Source organism: Mastomys coucha, unplaced genomic scaffold (genome assembly GCF_008632895.1).
Source record: "Mastomys coucha isolate ucsf_1 unplaced genomic scaffold, UCSF_Mcou_1 pScaffold6, whole genome shotgun sequence".
NCBI lineage: Eukaryota > Metazoa > Chordata > Mammalia > Rodentia > Muridae > Mastomys > Mastomys coucha.
In genome coordinates this window covers 81414052-81429271 of record NW_022196912.1, presented here as the reverse complement: position 1 = coordinate 81429271, position 15220 = coordinate 81414052, and the positions used below count along the sequence as shown (strand labels likewise).

The 15220-nt window shown below is 33.3% G+C and overlaps 1 protein-coding gene across 2 annotated transcripts in view; it reads left to right on the top strand.

The window, feature by feature from the left end:
- The window catches only part of Mdga2 (MAM domain containing glycosylphosphatidylinositol anchor 2), a 743089-nt gene extending 729355 nt beyond the window's left edge, over positions 1-13734 (top strand). The window contains exons 16-18 of one of the 2 annotated variants that reach the window (XM_031356255.1): positions 6434-6539; positions 8128-8682; positions 9031-13734. In XM_031356255.1, coding sequence (XP_031212115.1) covers positions 6434-6539; positions 8128-8216 — 195 coding nt within the window. In that variant the 3' untranslated portion in view covers positions 8217-8682; positions 9031-13734. Of the gene's footprint in view, positions 1-6433; positions 6540-8127; positions 8683-9030 lie in introns of those variants that run through there. The other variant, XM_031356256.1, reaches the window with a different exon arrangement.
- The last annotated feature ends 1486 nt before the right edge of the window (positions 13735-15220 follow it).

The window sequence follows — 15220 nt, the reverse complement described above, 5'->3', positions numbered from 1 at the left end:
TTTATCACAATTGCTCTGTAATACAGCTTAAGGTCTGGGATTGTGATTCCACCAGAGGTTCCTTTATTATTGAGAATAGTTTTGGCTACCTAAACCCCATTGTTTAACCTATTTTATCCAGTAATTCGTTTTTTCAAATGGGGAAAATTTATCTGACTTCAATTACTTTGTTTCAGTTGGAAGCCACGAAAAAGTAAAGAATTTGTATTAGTGCAATTTTATCTAAATTACCATAAGAAATCATGATGAGGACTTTTTTAGTTATGAGATTTCTGTTTTTTTTTTTAATTTCACAATGTATTTCTAGGTTTCTTGATTGTTTATTTCATCTCATAGATCTTAACTATCTTAACTGTGCAAGAAAAATACTCATGCCCTGGCATAATATTCCCTTTTAATATGTTTAATTTTTCTGTATTGATATTTAGAATTATTTCAAGTTAAGAATTTTTAACTCTGAAATAATTTATACAGTAGCAGACTTTTAAAATACTTTCTCTGTTTTTGCATGCCTACCAAAAATCATGTAACAATAATATATATGAGTATATTGGCATATAAATTAAAGTGCAGGCAGTGATAATATCATTTGAACCTAGATATATAACATTTGAAAATATTTTTTAAGTCAAATAGAAAACATGATATCACTTTTCTTTTGGAGCAGTAAACTGGATATGAGTGGTCTGAATTCCTGTTTTCACTAAGATTTATGTAGTTTTATTGACTGAACTTTTAAGTATGTTTATATAAAACTTATTAAAATTTATACACTTGCCAGGTCTCTTGAGCATTGTCAATGAATTTTCTTGGTAGAATAATATTGTATTGTGGGTTTAAATAAAAGTATTACTATATTGAAATTTTTTGTGGGCTTTTATAGAATTAATTTAGGACCATCAGTGCTTGTAAGGCTAATAGATTTTCCTGTATGTTAAAGGATAAGAGCAAAAGCTACAAAAATACAAAATCAATATTATATTAACCATGTAAAATCTTCTATAATTTATATACTATGTAACAAGGAAAATAATACTTTTCTTGTTAATACTGTACTTTGTTCATAATATGGCTTAATTTTTCCCCAGGAATCATCTATAAAAGGACATTATAAAACAATACTATTTGAAGTTCATTATTTTGCTAAAAGCAATTAAAGATCTTTTACACTCATATCCTTATTTAAATATTTGGAAATATATTTTAAAGAAATCTAAATATAAGTAATTATTACTAATAAGCATATTCTTCTCAACATGACTACAGTCTAATAATAAAAATGACCTGAAAGTGATCTTGATCACAGAAGTCAGATTCTCATGCAGTTCTAAATATGACATGATAAATCAAATTCCAAGGCAATGATTCAGATGTCATGAAGGTGGCGGAATTTATCATTTAAAATATTTTAAATGGATGCAGACATACCTCTTTGGTTATGATTGCATACTGCTCTTGGAGAGGACCCTACTTCAGTTCCTCTCATACACATCAGGCAAATCTTATCGACATGTAACTCCCACTTTAGGGGATTTAATGAGTCTAGTCTCCATGGTAACCTGCATACATATATATGAGTATATATAAATATAAATATATATTTATATGTATATAAATATACACACACACATATGACATCTAACACACTGGTTTTAATCTATCTGCCTCTATGGAGTCAACTGCTTAAAAGAGTTCTGTTTGTCAGAAACTATTAGTCTATTACTTAAAGCAAGTGTGTGTACATGGTTTAGGGCAGAAACCCATAAAATTTGAAAATTCTATCTGAAGTTATCCACCGAGAGTTAATATTACTTTTTAATTAAAAATATTTTATGTAGGGTGTTTAGCCTGCATGTATGTCTGTGCACCATGTACATGCCTTCTGTCACTGAAGCCAAAAGAAGGCCTCAGATCCCTTGAAACTGGGGAAATGGATAGTCATGACCTGCCATGTGATTGTTGGGAATTGATCCCTGCTCATCTGAAAGAACAGCAAGGGCTCTTAACCTTTAAGCCGTCTCTCCAGTCCTAATGTTAATTTTCTAATAAAGTGTTTGTTACATCTTTATTTGTTTGCATTCTATGGAGACTGTATGAAAACATTTAAATTTTAAAGTAAGCTTGAAGGAAATATTTTAAATAATATCAACCTGGTCATGCAGGAAGAATAATTTTTACAAAATTTTATCCATTAGAAAAACCAAACCTCGATACCTTCTCCTTATATGCACATGCAATTAACTCCTTCAAATCCATTAAACCAAACACATGGCAAAAGTGCACAGTAAGAAACATTTTTGACACTGTTGATGAAATAGTAGTCAGAATAATAATGAAACTTCACAAATGTGCTACAAAATTCAGTTTTTTAAACGGAGATACTTTCTTCTCAAAGTGAATGTAATTTGCAGTTCATTCATATCACCCATACTAGAAAACATATAATTCAATGTTCCGTGACTGTCTCTTGATTTCATACTTGAAAGTTGCTACCAAAGACATATTTTTTATAAAAGCTTGAAATGCCACATATGACATACTCTTTGGACAGAACACCTAAACATTTTTTTTTTTGTAATGTACTTTTCTACAGAGTAAATCCATCCCCAAGATCTTGGTCTCAATGCCATCAATAAATCTACTATGACCTATGCATTTTAATTTGCAGTTAAAATTAAGAACATAAACAGTATAGTGTAATAAATAGACAGCCAATCAGTTCAGAAGCACTCTATATATTCTCAATAGCAAACTATCACAAAAACTAAAACCAAGCACCTAAAGACAATACCATTACACATGCCAAAGTAGGCAGGGAAGAGCCTACTGAGTACCAACCTTATAAAGAACTACAGGCAACTGAGTAAAGCTGGGAGCAGACAGGAGAGGGGGTCTCTCTATGGAAGATCACACAAATAGCTTGTCCAAGGCCAAATGGACAGTCCTGAAAAAGAAACATACAACTAACCTGCCTACTGAGCAGTTTATATATAGGGATATATATGTATATGAGTAGGTGCCATCTGCAACCTCCTCTTTTCCCACCTATCCTCTTTGTTTTCCAAAATAATGACTCTGAGACTTCTTATATATGAATAAATGCCTAGACCAGTAACTTGGACCTGTTCCACAACTAGCTCGTAACATAATTACCTCTTTATTCTGGCTGGTTACCTGATCCTCAGTTTCATATGACTGTCTTCCTCTGGCTCTGGGGAGAATCTCCTTCCTGTGCCCTTCTCTATCCCAGACTCCCCCCCAGTTCCCCTCCCCACCCCCAGCGGCCCTACCTGCCTTCTCTCTGCCAGAATTTCCTGACTCAGCTTATTGGCCATAGGCTCTTTTATTGACAGGTGAATGCTTTGACACAGTGCACAAGAGATTATCTTTCAAAATGTATTCACATATATGCTTGAAAAAAAAACATTAATGAAAGAAGAGGACTTGAATTTGAAGAAGGGTAGAGAGGGGAAAGAAATGCTGTTATTGAATTATAACCTCAAAATTACAAATAGTCAAGCAACCATGCCTCAGAGGAGCTTTTTAAGACTATAAGATCTCTGTACCTGACTGGATTGGATTTCCAATAATCACAAAGTTGCAAATAAATATTAAAAACACTATACATGTAGTAAGAGTTTCATCATGGAAAGTATTTTTATCATACCAATAAAGGATAACTAATTCCCTGTTTAAAACTCAGGCAAAGTTTCTATAGAAAGAAATAAACCTGCTATATTTAGTGGCCAATGATATTATCAATAGTTATAAATGTCAGTGAAAGTAATGAGCCTGCAATCAGCCAACTTTTATTACTACCCACTAACTAAGTATCTTGAAGGGATGAAATACTCCTATAAGGAATTGTTTTAGAGATACATAGCCCTCTTGGTCAAGTATGGTTCAGTTTTTTTGATTTTGTTACTTAATTTGTAAATTAAGTATATAATGCAACACTTTGCCAGGAAACAGACAGCATGCATGTTAAATTATTTTAGACAGCCTCTCTCCCATCACTCCCTTACAATCTAAACATAAAAATAGTGTATTTCATATCACTCCTGGTTTAAGAATTTGCCTTCAATGTAAAGTTAGATCTGAGCCTGCAACTCTGATCAAGGGAAGCAAGAAGAAGAGAGAAGGGAAATTAATAATTATTGAAATTGAATCAGGAGGAGTGATCAGTATCATAAGTCAATGACTACAGAATATTTTATAGTGATGAATTGTTAAAATTAAATTATAGCTTTCCAGGAAAGCAGATGCAAAATACTTGCAGATGATTTAGAGAATATATTCCCTCTTGTTTTTATTTTTATATATAATTCTATTGTCTTATATTGGCCCCTGACTATAGACAATGAGAATTTACTAAGTGAATATAATTGTATACTTCAAGGAGAACTTGATACTTTCATGAAACTAGTCACTTTTACAGCTAAGAAAATCTGTATACTACTAAAGCTGATGCTAGCAAACCTTTGTGGTGAAGAATTTGATTCCAGCTTCCAATGTTTAAATCCCACGTGGCTGTACATGCAGACCTTCTTACCTAGCCCTCAGTGGACTTTTCACTCATACATCACGTCCTCACATAAGGTATATAGGGATGCAGCATCCTTGTCTTCTGCATGGCTGCATCACAAACCCTGTGTCTTCCTCCATAAGCGCTATCAGCCGTCCTTCTCTTCCTACTTCTATCATCACCTATTGAAAGTTAACTCCAAGTAACTGAGGGGAACTGCAAGGGAAGTCTTGACAATTGTGGATACTTAATTATTATACCAACATTCCCCGGCCACAATACTTCTCACTTTTTCTGCTCTCTAAAATCAACATGTCAGGCCACAAGAAATATGTACCATAATATATTCAATTATGTATAATACATGAAATAAAACTTCATTCTTATAACAGTACATAGTAAGGGTCCATATCTTAGGCTACCCAAAATACTTACATCCCCACCATTTGACAGGCATTTTTCTGATAGCGTCACATTTTGCAACCAGACTACAATACAATTTCTTATTTCCCAGCATATAAAATTAGTCCTCTCTGCTCATTTGATTTGCAGATTCAAAAATCCATAAACTGAAACTTTGGTTCTGAGTCTCTGAACTTTAGCCTGGCCTTGTATTTCTCTTCAGCGATGCAGGTTATCTGCAATATTCTCCAGAGATAGCTTTGTACAATCTTAATTATCATAAATAAAAAACAAGGAAAAGCAAGAATAGATATTAAAATATTAAATCTTTTAATTAAGACATCACAAAACATTTCCCTTATTAAGTTGCAGAAGAGAGTGTCTACCAGGCTGCCTGTAAGCGAAGGGCAGGTAATTAAGAAAAAGCTTGAAAATGAATGTCTTTGCTTACTAATTGGAAACTATTATTGAGAAAATTATCATAGCATACCACACAATATTGATGAGCATATCAAAAGAAATCTAAGCTAAGAATAATCTTAAATTTATCTTTCACGAACTATTTTCAAAGACATACCAAAAGTAAGGGCAAACCTATTGCACTGCAAAAAAAAAAAAAAAATGTTTTCACTCAAATAGTACTAAGAGTATTATAAAATGCATGCATTACTATTATCGTTTTAAAAAAGGTTTATTTATTATTATGTATGAGTGGTCTACCTGTATGTACACCTGTGTGCCAGAAGAAGGCATCAGTTCCCATGACAGCTGGTAATGAACTACCATGTGCGAATTGAACTCAGGACCTCTAGAAGAACAGCCAGTGCTCTTAACCTCTGAACCATCTCTCCATTCTGCATTAGTATTATCTTACATTAGAGTCATTTATTAAGTTAATATTTCTTTAGAAAGACTAAATTAATATACTATTTCAAAATTTCTGTGAAAGTATAAACTGCTAAATACATAGGTTACATTTTTAAAAGCATTATATTTTTTCTGGAAGAAAGAAAACTTGAGGATTAAAAAAATAATTCTAAAGGTCTTGTCTCCTTCAAGAGTAAATAATTAAATTTTTGTAATCATTTTTTTTGTTTCAAAGCCAGAATTTACAATGAAGGTCATCTGATATCACTCACTGAGTCTTTGTGCTCAACTATTGTAAATATAGGATAATCAAGGGCTTTTCTCTAGATTCTAATTTGTTAGTCTATATTCCTAAATACAATCAAGTTTTAGATGTACAATTCCAAAGTAAAATCACAGCAGGAAGTCAAAAGGTGAGTATAAAAAGCATGAGGAGCCTGTGCGATATACCTGCAAAATAGCAAAGCATTTTGACAGTGAATGCTATGGCTCTGTTCTAGGCTTAAAAAAATATGGAAAACATATTGATTCATTCCTTAAGATATTTCTTGAAGAATTGTGCTGTGTGCTTAGAGAGAACTGAGAAAAAATACATTTCTGCACAATAAAACCACTCTAATAAATCTGTCATGTTTGTAGTTAATTTTTGAAGGCATTCGAGGTCCTGGAATAGAGGGTGACATTGCCATTGATGACGTATCAATCGCTGAAGGAGAATGTGCAAAGCAAGACCTACCAACTAAGAGTGAGTGTCTTTCCTCCTGAGTATTCCTGGATACATGTAGAGGTGACACAACAACTATCAGCACAAAATATTTCTATTTCATAGAAAATGCTTAGTTTTAGTTAAAACTTTATTTCTGACTAAATCATTCAAGGTATGTTTTAGTCAAATACTAGTACAATGTAGCCATATTTTCAGCAACAGAATGATAGTAATTTCTTCTTAATAATAGTAAGACTAATTCACTGTGACTTTAAAAACAGATTTAAAATTTATTAATTTATGCTATTTTGTCAGGGGTTGTTATGCATAATAGCCAGTTATGTACCAAAGGTGCTTTTAACTGCAAATCATGGAAATATGGATTTCCTAGAGCTATTATTGTTCTTATTACAGATAGAGTTATATATGGAAATTTAATATGCATAGCTAGAAGTGGCAAAGCCCTATTTATTCTGGCATAATCTACATCATATCTACCCCACAATCTTGTGAAATAATTTTGTTTACATCTAAGAACAGTTTAGAAATCATACATTTTTGACGTCTTCAAATTTCAACTTATATTTCAGGCCCATTCTTAAATAAATATAAAATGATATTTTAAAAGTATTTGGGGCCCCTAAATCTTCATCTCACATTATCAATATGAAAAATGTATTCAAAATCATTTTGGAATGCATTTTAAAACTTCAATATTTTCTTAGACCTATCTGCAAATTTTAATTCTATGGTCACATGATGATGGAGTAATCAAGCTAAATTTCCACAAATCAATAATTTAGTATATTCAAAGTGCATTGAAATTCTGTTGCTAAAGGGCTCTATGTACCAGAGCCCTTCAACTGAAGATATTTATGGAAAAATTATTATAGTCTAGATATTGAAAGTCAAATATTCAGTTACAACTTAATGGGCCTAATTAAATCCATTATTTAGTATTGTTGAAAATTTTTAAAAAAGCAGCAATGGGCTACGGTTGCTCATTATGATGCTTACCATTTAAAATACACATTTTTTGTAAAAAATTCCTGGATTCTCATTTCGGGAAAGGCTCAGCTGCACCCACATAAACACAGTCTGCCTAAACACAAACAACCATGTTTTCTTTTCAGAGACTGTGGCGTTTTTTCACAGCTCACTTTCAGTGATGTGAACCTTGATCTAAGTGAAGGTCGTGTCCACATTGCATACAAATTTTATGTTTTTATATTTTAATCAAAATTAAATAAGTTAATTTTGATAAATTGAGGTAAACTTTCCAAGCTGGGGAAACAAAAAAATGAGAAAGCCAGAGTGAGAGCGGCCATGGGCCGTGAAAGTCTACCAGACTGTCATTGTCATGCTCTAGAACATTCTCATGCCTAGAACTTTTAAATTAGTAAAGTCACAGTAATGTGTGTCTGCCATATTCATAACTACACATCCAGGCTGTTTCCTCCTTCTGCTTGCCTTAAAATTAAAGCTGATATCCAATGTAAAACCTAGTTTTTCCAAAATTATTTTCCATGTAGTAAATTCCTTTAGTTCAGCGAAACTCCATGAGCCCCCTCCTGGAATGTTTAGGACCTTAATGTCAGTGTTGGGTGCTTGTCTTCTTTATCCCTAGATTCCGTGGATGGTGCTGTTGGGATCTTAGTTCATATATGGCTTTTTCCAGTTATCATCCTCATCTCTATCTTAAGCCCTCGAAGGTGACCGTATCCTGGCAGAGGCTAGCAATGATTCACCAGGCACTGGCATGAAGAAAGAGTCTTTGTAAAATGGACACTGAAAAACAAACTACCAAAGATTCCTCCACTGACTACTGACTCAAAAATTAAATAATAAAAACAACATTTTTTAAGCACTGGGGATAAAAAAAAAAAAAAGACATCATGGAAATATAACTTATTCCAAACTACATATAGAAGATATTCTTGGCCTGGGTACAAAAGAGCCCTTCAGGTGCTTTTGTGGCTAAAATGATTACAGCTTCATCTGGTTGAACTCTGGAAAAAGAAAATAAAAGAAAAAGAAAGAATGAAAGTAAAAGAAGAAGAAAAAGAGCTATAGAAATCCTCGTCAAAGCACAAAGTCATGGCTGGTTTTGTTTCAAATGAATAGTTTGCTTGTTACCATGGAAACCTAATGGCCTGCCAACAAAAACCTCACTGTAAACAGGGTACGTGGAGAGCTGGCATTTATTTTCCTTTCAAGAAGGTTTTATGTAGAGAATTAAATAAATGTAGGCCCTTTTACCTTTGGCTGTTACCCTTCCTTGAAAATACTCCAAACTCGGAATTATTTAAAGGTTTCATATCCCTCCCAGCCTTACCCCAACCCACATTTAATGTTGTTTTGGTTTTGTTGTTGTTGTTGTTGTTGCTGTTGTTACTGTTTGTTGTAGTTCTCTTCTTTTTTCTTTTTTCTTTTTCTCTCCCTCACATGGCTAAGCTAGATAACTGTATGATGTCTCTTTTTGCATGCACTACTATCCAGGATGGTAAACCTGGGCTTACATATTACACAGGCTTATCGGAGTTTGCTTGCGGCCACTTGACACCCAAACTACATCATCTGTTCCTATGAAGAAACCAAACCACCATCTTTTATAAATTGCCATGGAAACCAAGTGCCTTCAATGAAACAAGCCTGAATAATTTTCAACTCAGAAGCTTGCACTGCTAACAATGGTTTGTGTAAAACTATTTTGTAAACAGACGACACAGCCTAGATGTGCAAATTAAAGGCAAGACACCCTAGCCGCTTCTGAAGAAGAAAGGACCCACGCTGCTGCATAAACCCATGCAGACAAGATTATTTGTTTCACCTCCTAGACAGCCATGGCCTTTCGGCTTAATGTCATAGAAAGTAACTTCCATTGAGACCAGACATGGGAGCAACACTTTTTTCTTCCAGGTTATTAAATGGGTCAACCAGAGCAAAAGGTTGTTGAGATAATACTTAGCGCAGAAGGTGGTAAAACACAGAAGTGATTTTTTTTTTACTCTAACCTCCATTTCAAATGAGATTGGCTTTGCCTTTAGAGGGAACGAGGAAAATGGTTGAGATTGCCGTGCATACAAACTCTGCCGCGGAACTGGGCCTGAAAAAAAATCTGGCTTTATTCTAAACACTGAGGGTAATATGCCTCTGCCCTTTAGTCAGACTCTGTGCAAATTGTGAAATATTATTTTATTATTTTAACAAGATTAAAAAAAACACTTTTACAAAAAAACAAAAACCTGTAAAAATGATTTTGAGCTACCTGAGGACAAACCATAACTTTAACCAGCCAGTTTTCCAATGCATTGTAAATTTCACTTAAACCTGTTGGTTATGACAATTTGAAGATCTTTTTCCTTAAATTATCTCAGCTTTTAACTTCATTTAAAAAAACTTTTGTCTAAAGAAGAGTATTATTATTATCTGTTCTTTCAACACCCCAGGATTTAAAAAAATACTGATTATGCAAGTAATTGGGATCTAAGTATTAAATTGCAGCATTTGCAAATATTAATATAAAAAGCACAACAAAATGTAGTGGAAATGACAAAGCTTGATTTTTTAAAAACAACTGTAGAAATGTTTGTGCAAATTCAGTAATTCAACTTAAAATATAATTTTACAGCTCTGTTCAATAAAGCCTCTTTCCAGGTAAGGTATAATAAGCAGTATGTGTGTTTGTTGGGCAATATTCACTTATCATTAAAATGAGATTAGTTATGCAATTTATTGGTTATATTATCTTGGGATAAATCTTCAGTGCTTCATACACAATTAATGTCAGCAGGAACAAATTTTAAAGAACATACAATGCATTTTCTTTTATTTGTTAAACATGTAAGAAAAAAAAAGTTGTACTCAGTAGGTAAAATGCAAACCGAAATGCAAGTTAAAATCTATTGTAAAATTTCATAGTCAGGTCAAAAGGGGGCATATCAGAATATCTATATAGTGATAGAATCAAAATAACCCATGTCCCTTAAATCACACAAAGGAAGCAAATGATTATCTAATTTATTTGAAATAATTAGTCATATTGAATTTTTTTTCAAAATTTTAAAGTCACCCATCTATTCTATCAAACCAAAGATTTGAAGTAGGTGATATCTGGGCACTTAGCATGTGAAAAGTCTGCATTCACCTGCATTTCCACTAACCCGGCTCTGTGCTACCCAAGATGAGTAAAACCCACATTTATTTTATTAGGTCTTTTTGCATTCTCTCGGCCAGGACACTGATAGTCATCTTCTGCTTAAAGAGAGCCTCAATTTGTCATCCTCTTTCAGTTATCTTTAAGCTGATTTGAGTGAGGCTTTTGTAAATGAGTTTAAAGGGAGAAGACCCCTTAAATACTGAATATTGTAAGGCATACATATCATTTCAAGAAAACTTACAGGTTTTTTTTTCTTCTCAGTTTTCACGAGCAAAGAAACTGCTGTGAGTCAAAGTTTTAGTTGTACCATTAAGCATTTATCAAACATTAAAATCATTCCTAAATTTTCACAGAGTAAGAGAACACACTCCACAAGTTAAAGAGAACTGGCTGGTACTTTCAAAATTAATTTTTATTAAACTTCTAAGAAGTTGCAGTTGGTTGTGAAGAACAAGGGGCAATCAGAGGTGAAAGCAGATGGACTAGAAAGGTAGTGAGGAACTGGATTTCTCACATGATGAGATTTACATCATTTAGACAAGCCAAACCAGCAGAGTCACTGTTCTTACATCAGACCAAATGCTCAGTTGCTTTAATAAAAGCCAACTGCTAGAAATGTGGAAAATTTTAAATGATTTGGAACCTTTGTGACATCATCTTGTCTTTAGTAGAAGTAGTGATTGTGGAACCCTTAAAACACCTTCCCATTCCTGACACTGTTCTGTTTATCAGAACTAGACCCAACGACACTTTTCCCCTTACCATTTTGCTAATGTGTCAGCCTATAATTTGAGAAGCTAGTTGGGTTCCTGGTTTTCGTTTTGTTTCATTTGTTTTAAATGGGGAAAGTATTTAGCAATCAGGGTTTTATTTTCTTGGAGAAACAACATGCTCTGTAATCTTCAGTTATTGACAATAACTGATCCGCATTAGTTACAAGTGATACCAATGTCATCAGTTCAGCAATGTTTCTTTTCAGGTTAACATTTCTACAGTTGGGCCTATTTTCATTGCAGTAAGCAACACTGTCATGTAGTGATATGAGCATGCACACAAGAGCTGAGAGGACCCGAGTATGAACATGTAACACTTTGACAATAGTTGCCAGAAGTGACAATGCTAAATATGATCTTTCCTTGGGAGCTAAAAGTAAGGAAAAAAAAATATTGCCCAGTCACACTTATCGGGTGTATAAATGGTCATGGACTATGCAGTTTTGAAAAAAAAAATAACTTACTTACCTTTCCTTTCTCTTAAAGAAGTCTTTTTTTAAAAGATGATTTATATACATACCTACCCATGCTTTCCCAATTCCTACCATTTTTCTTGTTATATGTTTTTATAGTTCCATTATGTATTATATGCATTCCTGGTCTGCTGTGGTCCTTGGTTCCATGGGGCTTATGGTATTCAACAGATCATGAGTTTGGCCCATGATTTATATTCCTTTAAGAGAACTGATGGATGTTTGGTCACAAAGTCAGGCAGCAGACCTTGACACTAATGGCACTTCATTTCACATTTACCACAGAATTGGCTCAGCATAGCAATGGATTATATCTGAATTAGAACCTAACTAGTCTCTTATACCATGTAATATACAATGAAAATAATTCCATTCTTTACTTGGAGATATGATAAAATATAAATTACAGCTGTACTAACTTTTCACCAAACATACAATTTTATTTTAAATACTTTATAATAATAAACTTATCTGCCAACACAATGTGTAATTTGAAATAATAATTCACTTATTTCTATACTTAAGACTATAAACATGACTGTGGTATTACTCAGAATCATTTTAATTTTGTGTTTCTCTTGGTAATTTTAAAGTTAGTGACAGACCAATCTGATTTTGGAAAAACTTTTCAAATCATCCTCCTAAATTTGTGTTCCTTATTGAAAAACCTATTTTTGTTACTGTGCCTTTCAAATATCAGGGCCACTGAATAGACATTTAAACTGGAAAAAAATTTGACCTTCCCCAACTCTATTCTAGTTGCTGACTACTTCCACGGCGTCAGCTGTGTCTCGACAAAGCAGAAGGGATACTCTTCTTGCAACTGGGTAGTTGATTTCAATGAGGAGTTATTGCATTTTCTGTGAAAACAATAAAATCATAGGGTTCAATCCCAAGCTATTTCTTTTCCTACAACATTCCCTTTGTGGCTAGCCCATTTAATTCATTTTCTTAGCATTATTTTTAGAAAGGAATGTCTGTCTTTTTCTACTGTCTTAGAAGAAAAACTACTACAAAATAATTTGATTTTTTTCATATCTCATAGAAAAAATTTATTGCATATTCATAGTATATCTACATGTAGTTGTGTATGTTATTACATGAGCAAAGAAAAATTTAAAGCTTGACACTATAATGTGAAATATGTCAGCCAGGGAAGTCCCTAGTGGGTTAATGTCGGTTTGGAAATAGAAGTGAGAGATTAAGATAAAGCTTCCACATATTTCTATATGAATTACTTTATGAGCATATGGTCACTTGAAGATTAATAAGTCTATGAGTAGTGATTTCACTACTCTGAACCCATACTGAGAATCTCAAACTGGAATCCAAAATGTGGAATAGGGCTGAGGTTAAACTCTGGGTAGAAACTGCAATAGTTTTCTCAAGGATATATTTACAACTGATTGAATTTAATTTCAATTGTACTAATTTTCCATGAGTTTATTTGAAATGTATTCTTATTTTTCAATAAAATGTTGGGAAATTCTCTGGGTAGGGTAAGCTTGGCAGCTCTGCTTGTCTTCATATGGGAAATTCTCTGGGTAGGGTAAGCTTGGCAGCTCTGCTTGTCTTCGTATGGCTCGTCATTGTTGCCCTGGGGTCCCAGGCTATCCTTTTTGTTTCCTGAGTCTCACCAGTATATTTAAATGTATAAGTTTAATCAAATATGCATTGTGTTAAGTTTATATGAAACATTGGAGACCATAAAATTTAGATTTAACTTAATTTACATTTTGATATTTTCCTTCTCCCAAATAGTTTCAGATAGTTGTATGTTATTTTCCTTGAAATTTTTTTCAATAAATGAAATTATGTTAAATACTCTATTAGTGTTTGGGGAAACTTTCTGCTGTCAATAAGCAATTAACTTTAAAAAAAAAGTGCTATTTAGAATGGCAATTAAAATGAAAGTGCCATAGTTTCTTTCACAGTTAAGAAGCCTTTATAGACTCAATACTACAGTGAACACAACTAGACTATCATGATTTGTGTCGGTTTCTACATCCTTTGTAATAGATCACTTTATATGATTGTATTAAACTAGCAGACACTAAGATCTTCCTGAAAGAATGTGACATAAGAATTATGGTATTATGATATGGTGCAGTAGGTAGGCTTCTGTATGAAACATGAAATGATCGCAGCTGGATAATGCAATGATTGCAGCTGGATGATGTAATGATCGCAGCTGGATGGTGCTAACCTGATTCAGAGACATTGTTTTAATCACTTGTTCACAAGGACACTGTCAGCTAACTACACTGATCCACGAGGATGAGTGAGAATCAAAGTGTGAATGGAATTCTGAAAACTCTCACAAGTCGTTGTTCCTTTATCGCCTATTCAGCTTAATTGTTAAACCTTTGCTATATTCCTTTAAGTAAACCCTTGAGCATTTGGAAATAGAGCTATAATTAATATTTAAACCCATTAATTGTTTTTGAAAATCAGTTCTCTCCAAATGATTCCTTTATTCTGTGTTAAATTATGGTGTTTTAAGTTAATAGTCATTTTGTAGATCTAATACCTTGCCCTAAAGATGTCAGGAGTTATTCCTTAGATCTCTGCATTTTTATTTCTCTGAAGAAGCCGTAATGTCATCTATGGCACAGCTGCCCATCCATGTCTGTATGTCTACAATAGAAAGGAGGTAAGGTGCAAGTCTGGGCTCTAGGGAGAATGTAGCATGATTTATTACTGATTAACTGAATTCAAAACGTTAGGAAATAGAACTTTTACCTTTCAATGATTTTATCATTGAAATTTTATAAACAGAATGCATGTCATGTGTACTAGGGAAAAAAAGAAAATCCAATAGTTGTAAAACTTTTGTTTTCAACATGAATATCTGGCATTTTATAATTTAATGGACAACATTATTATTTCCTTGTTGTTGTTGTTGTTTTAATAGAGACTCATGTAGCCCAGGCTGAACTCAAACTCACTTTACAGTGGAGGGATACTTTGAACTCCAGATCTTCCAGGATCTAACCACCCAAACTGGGGTATTTTACGTGTTAAAATTTGCTAATAAGTAAAATTAAAATAAAATAAGATAAAATTAATATTAGAGGCATGAACTGTAAGGCCAGTGCAGTTGTTCATAGTTAAAACACAAATGTTGATATTGTCTTTGCAAAGAAAACTCACAAAATTAACCTAGAGCAAATTAGATTAATTTCATGTTTATGGCAGAAGACCAGAATAAACAGAATAATGCTTTTTAGGGTCTTTCCTTTCATCTGTAAGTTATTAATTATAGATTAAATGATTTTTGTTTGTTTAATCTACTTAGGACATATGAGTTCCATC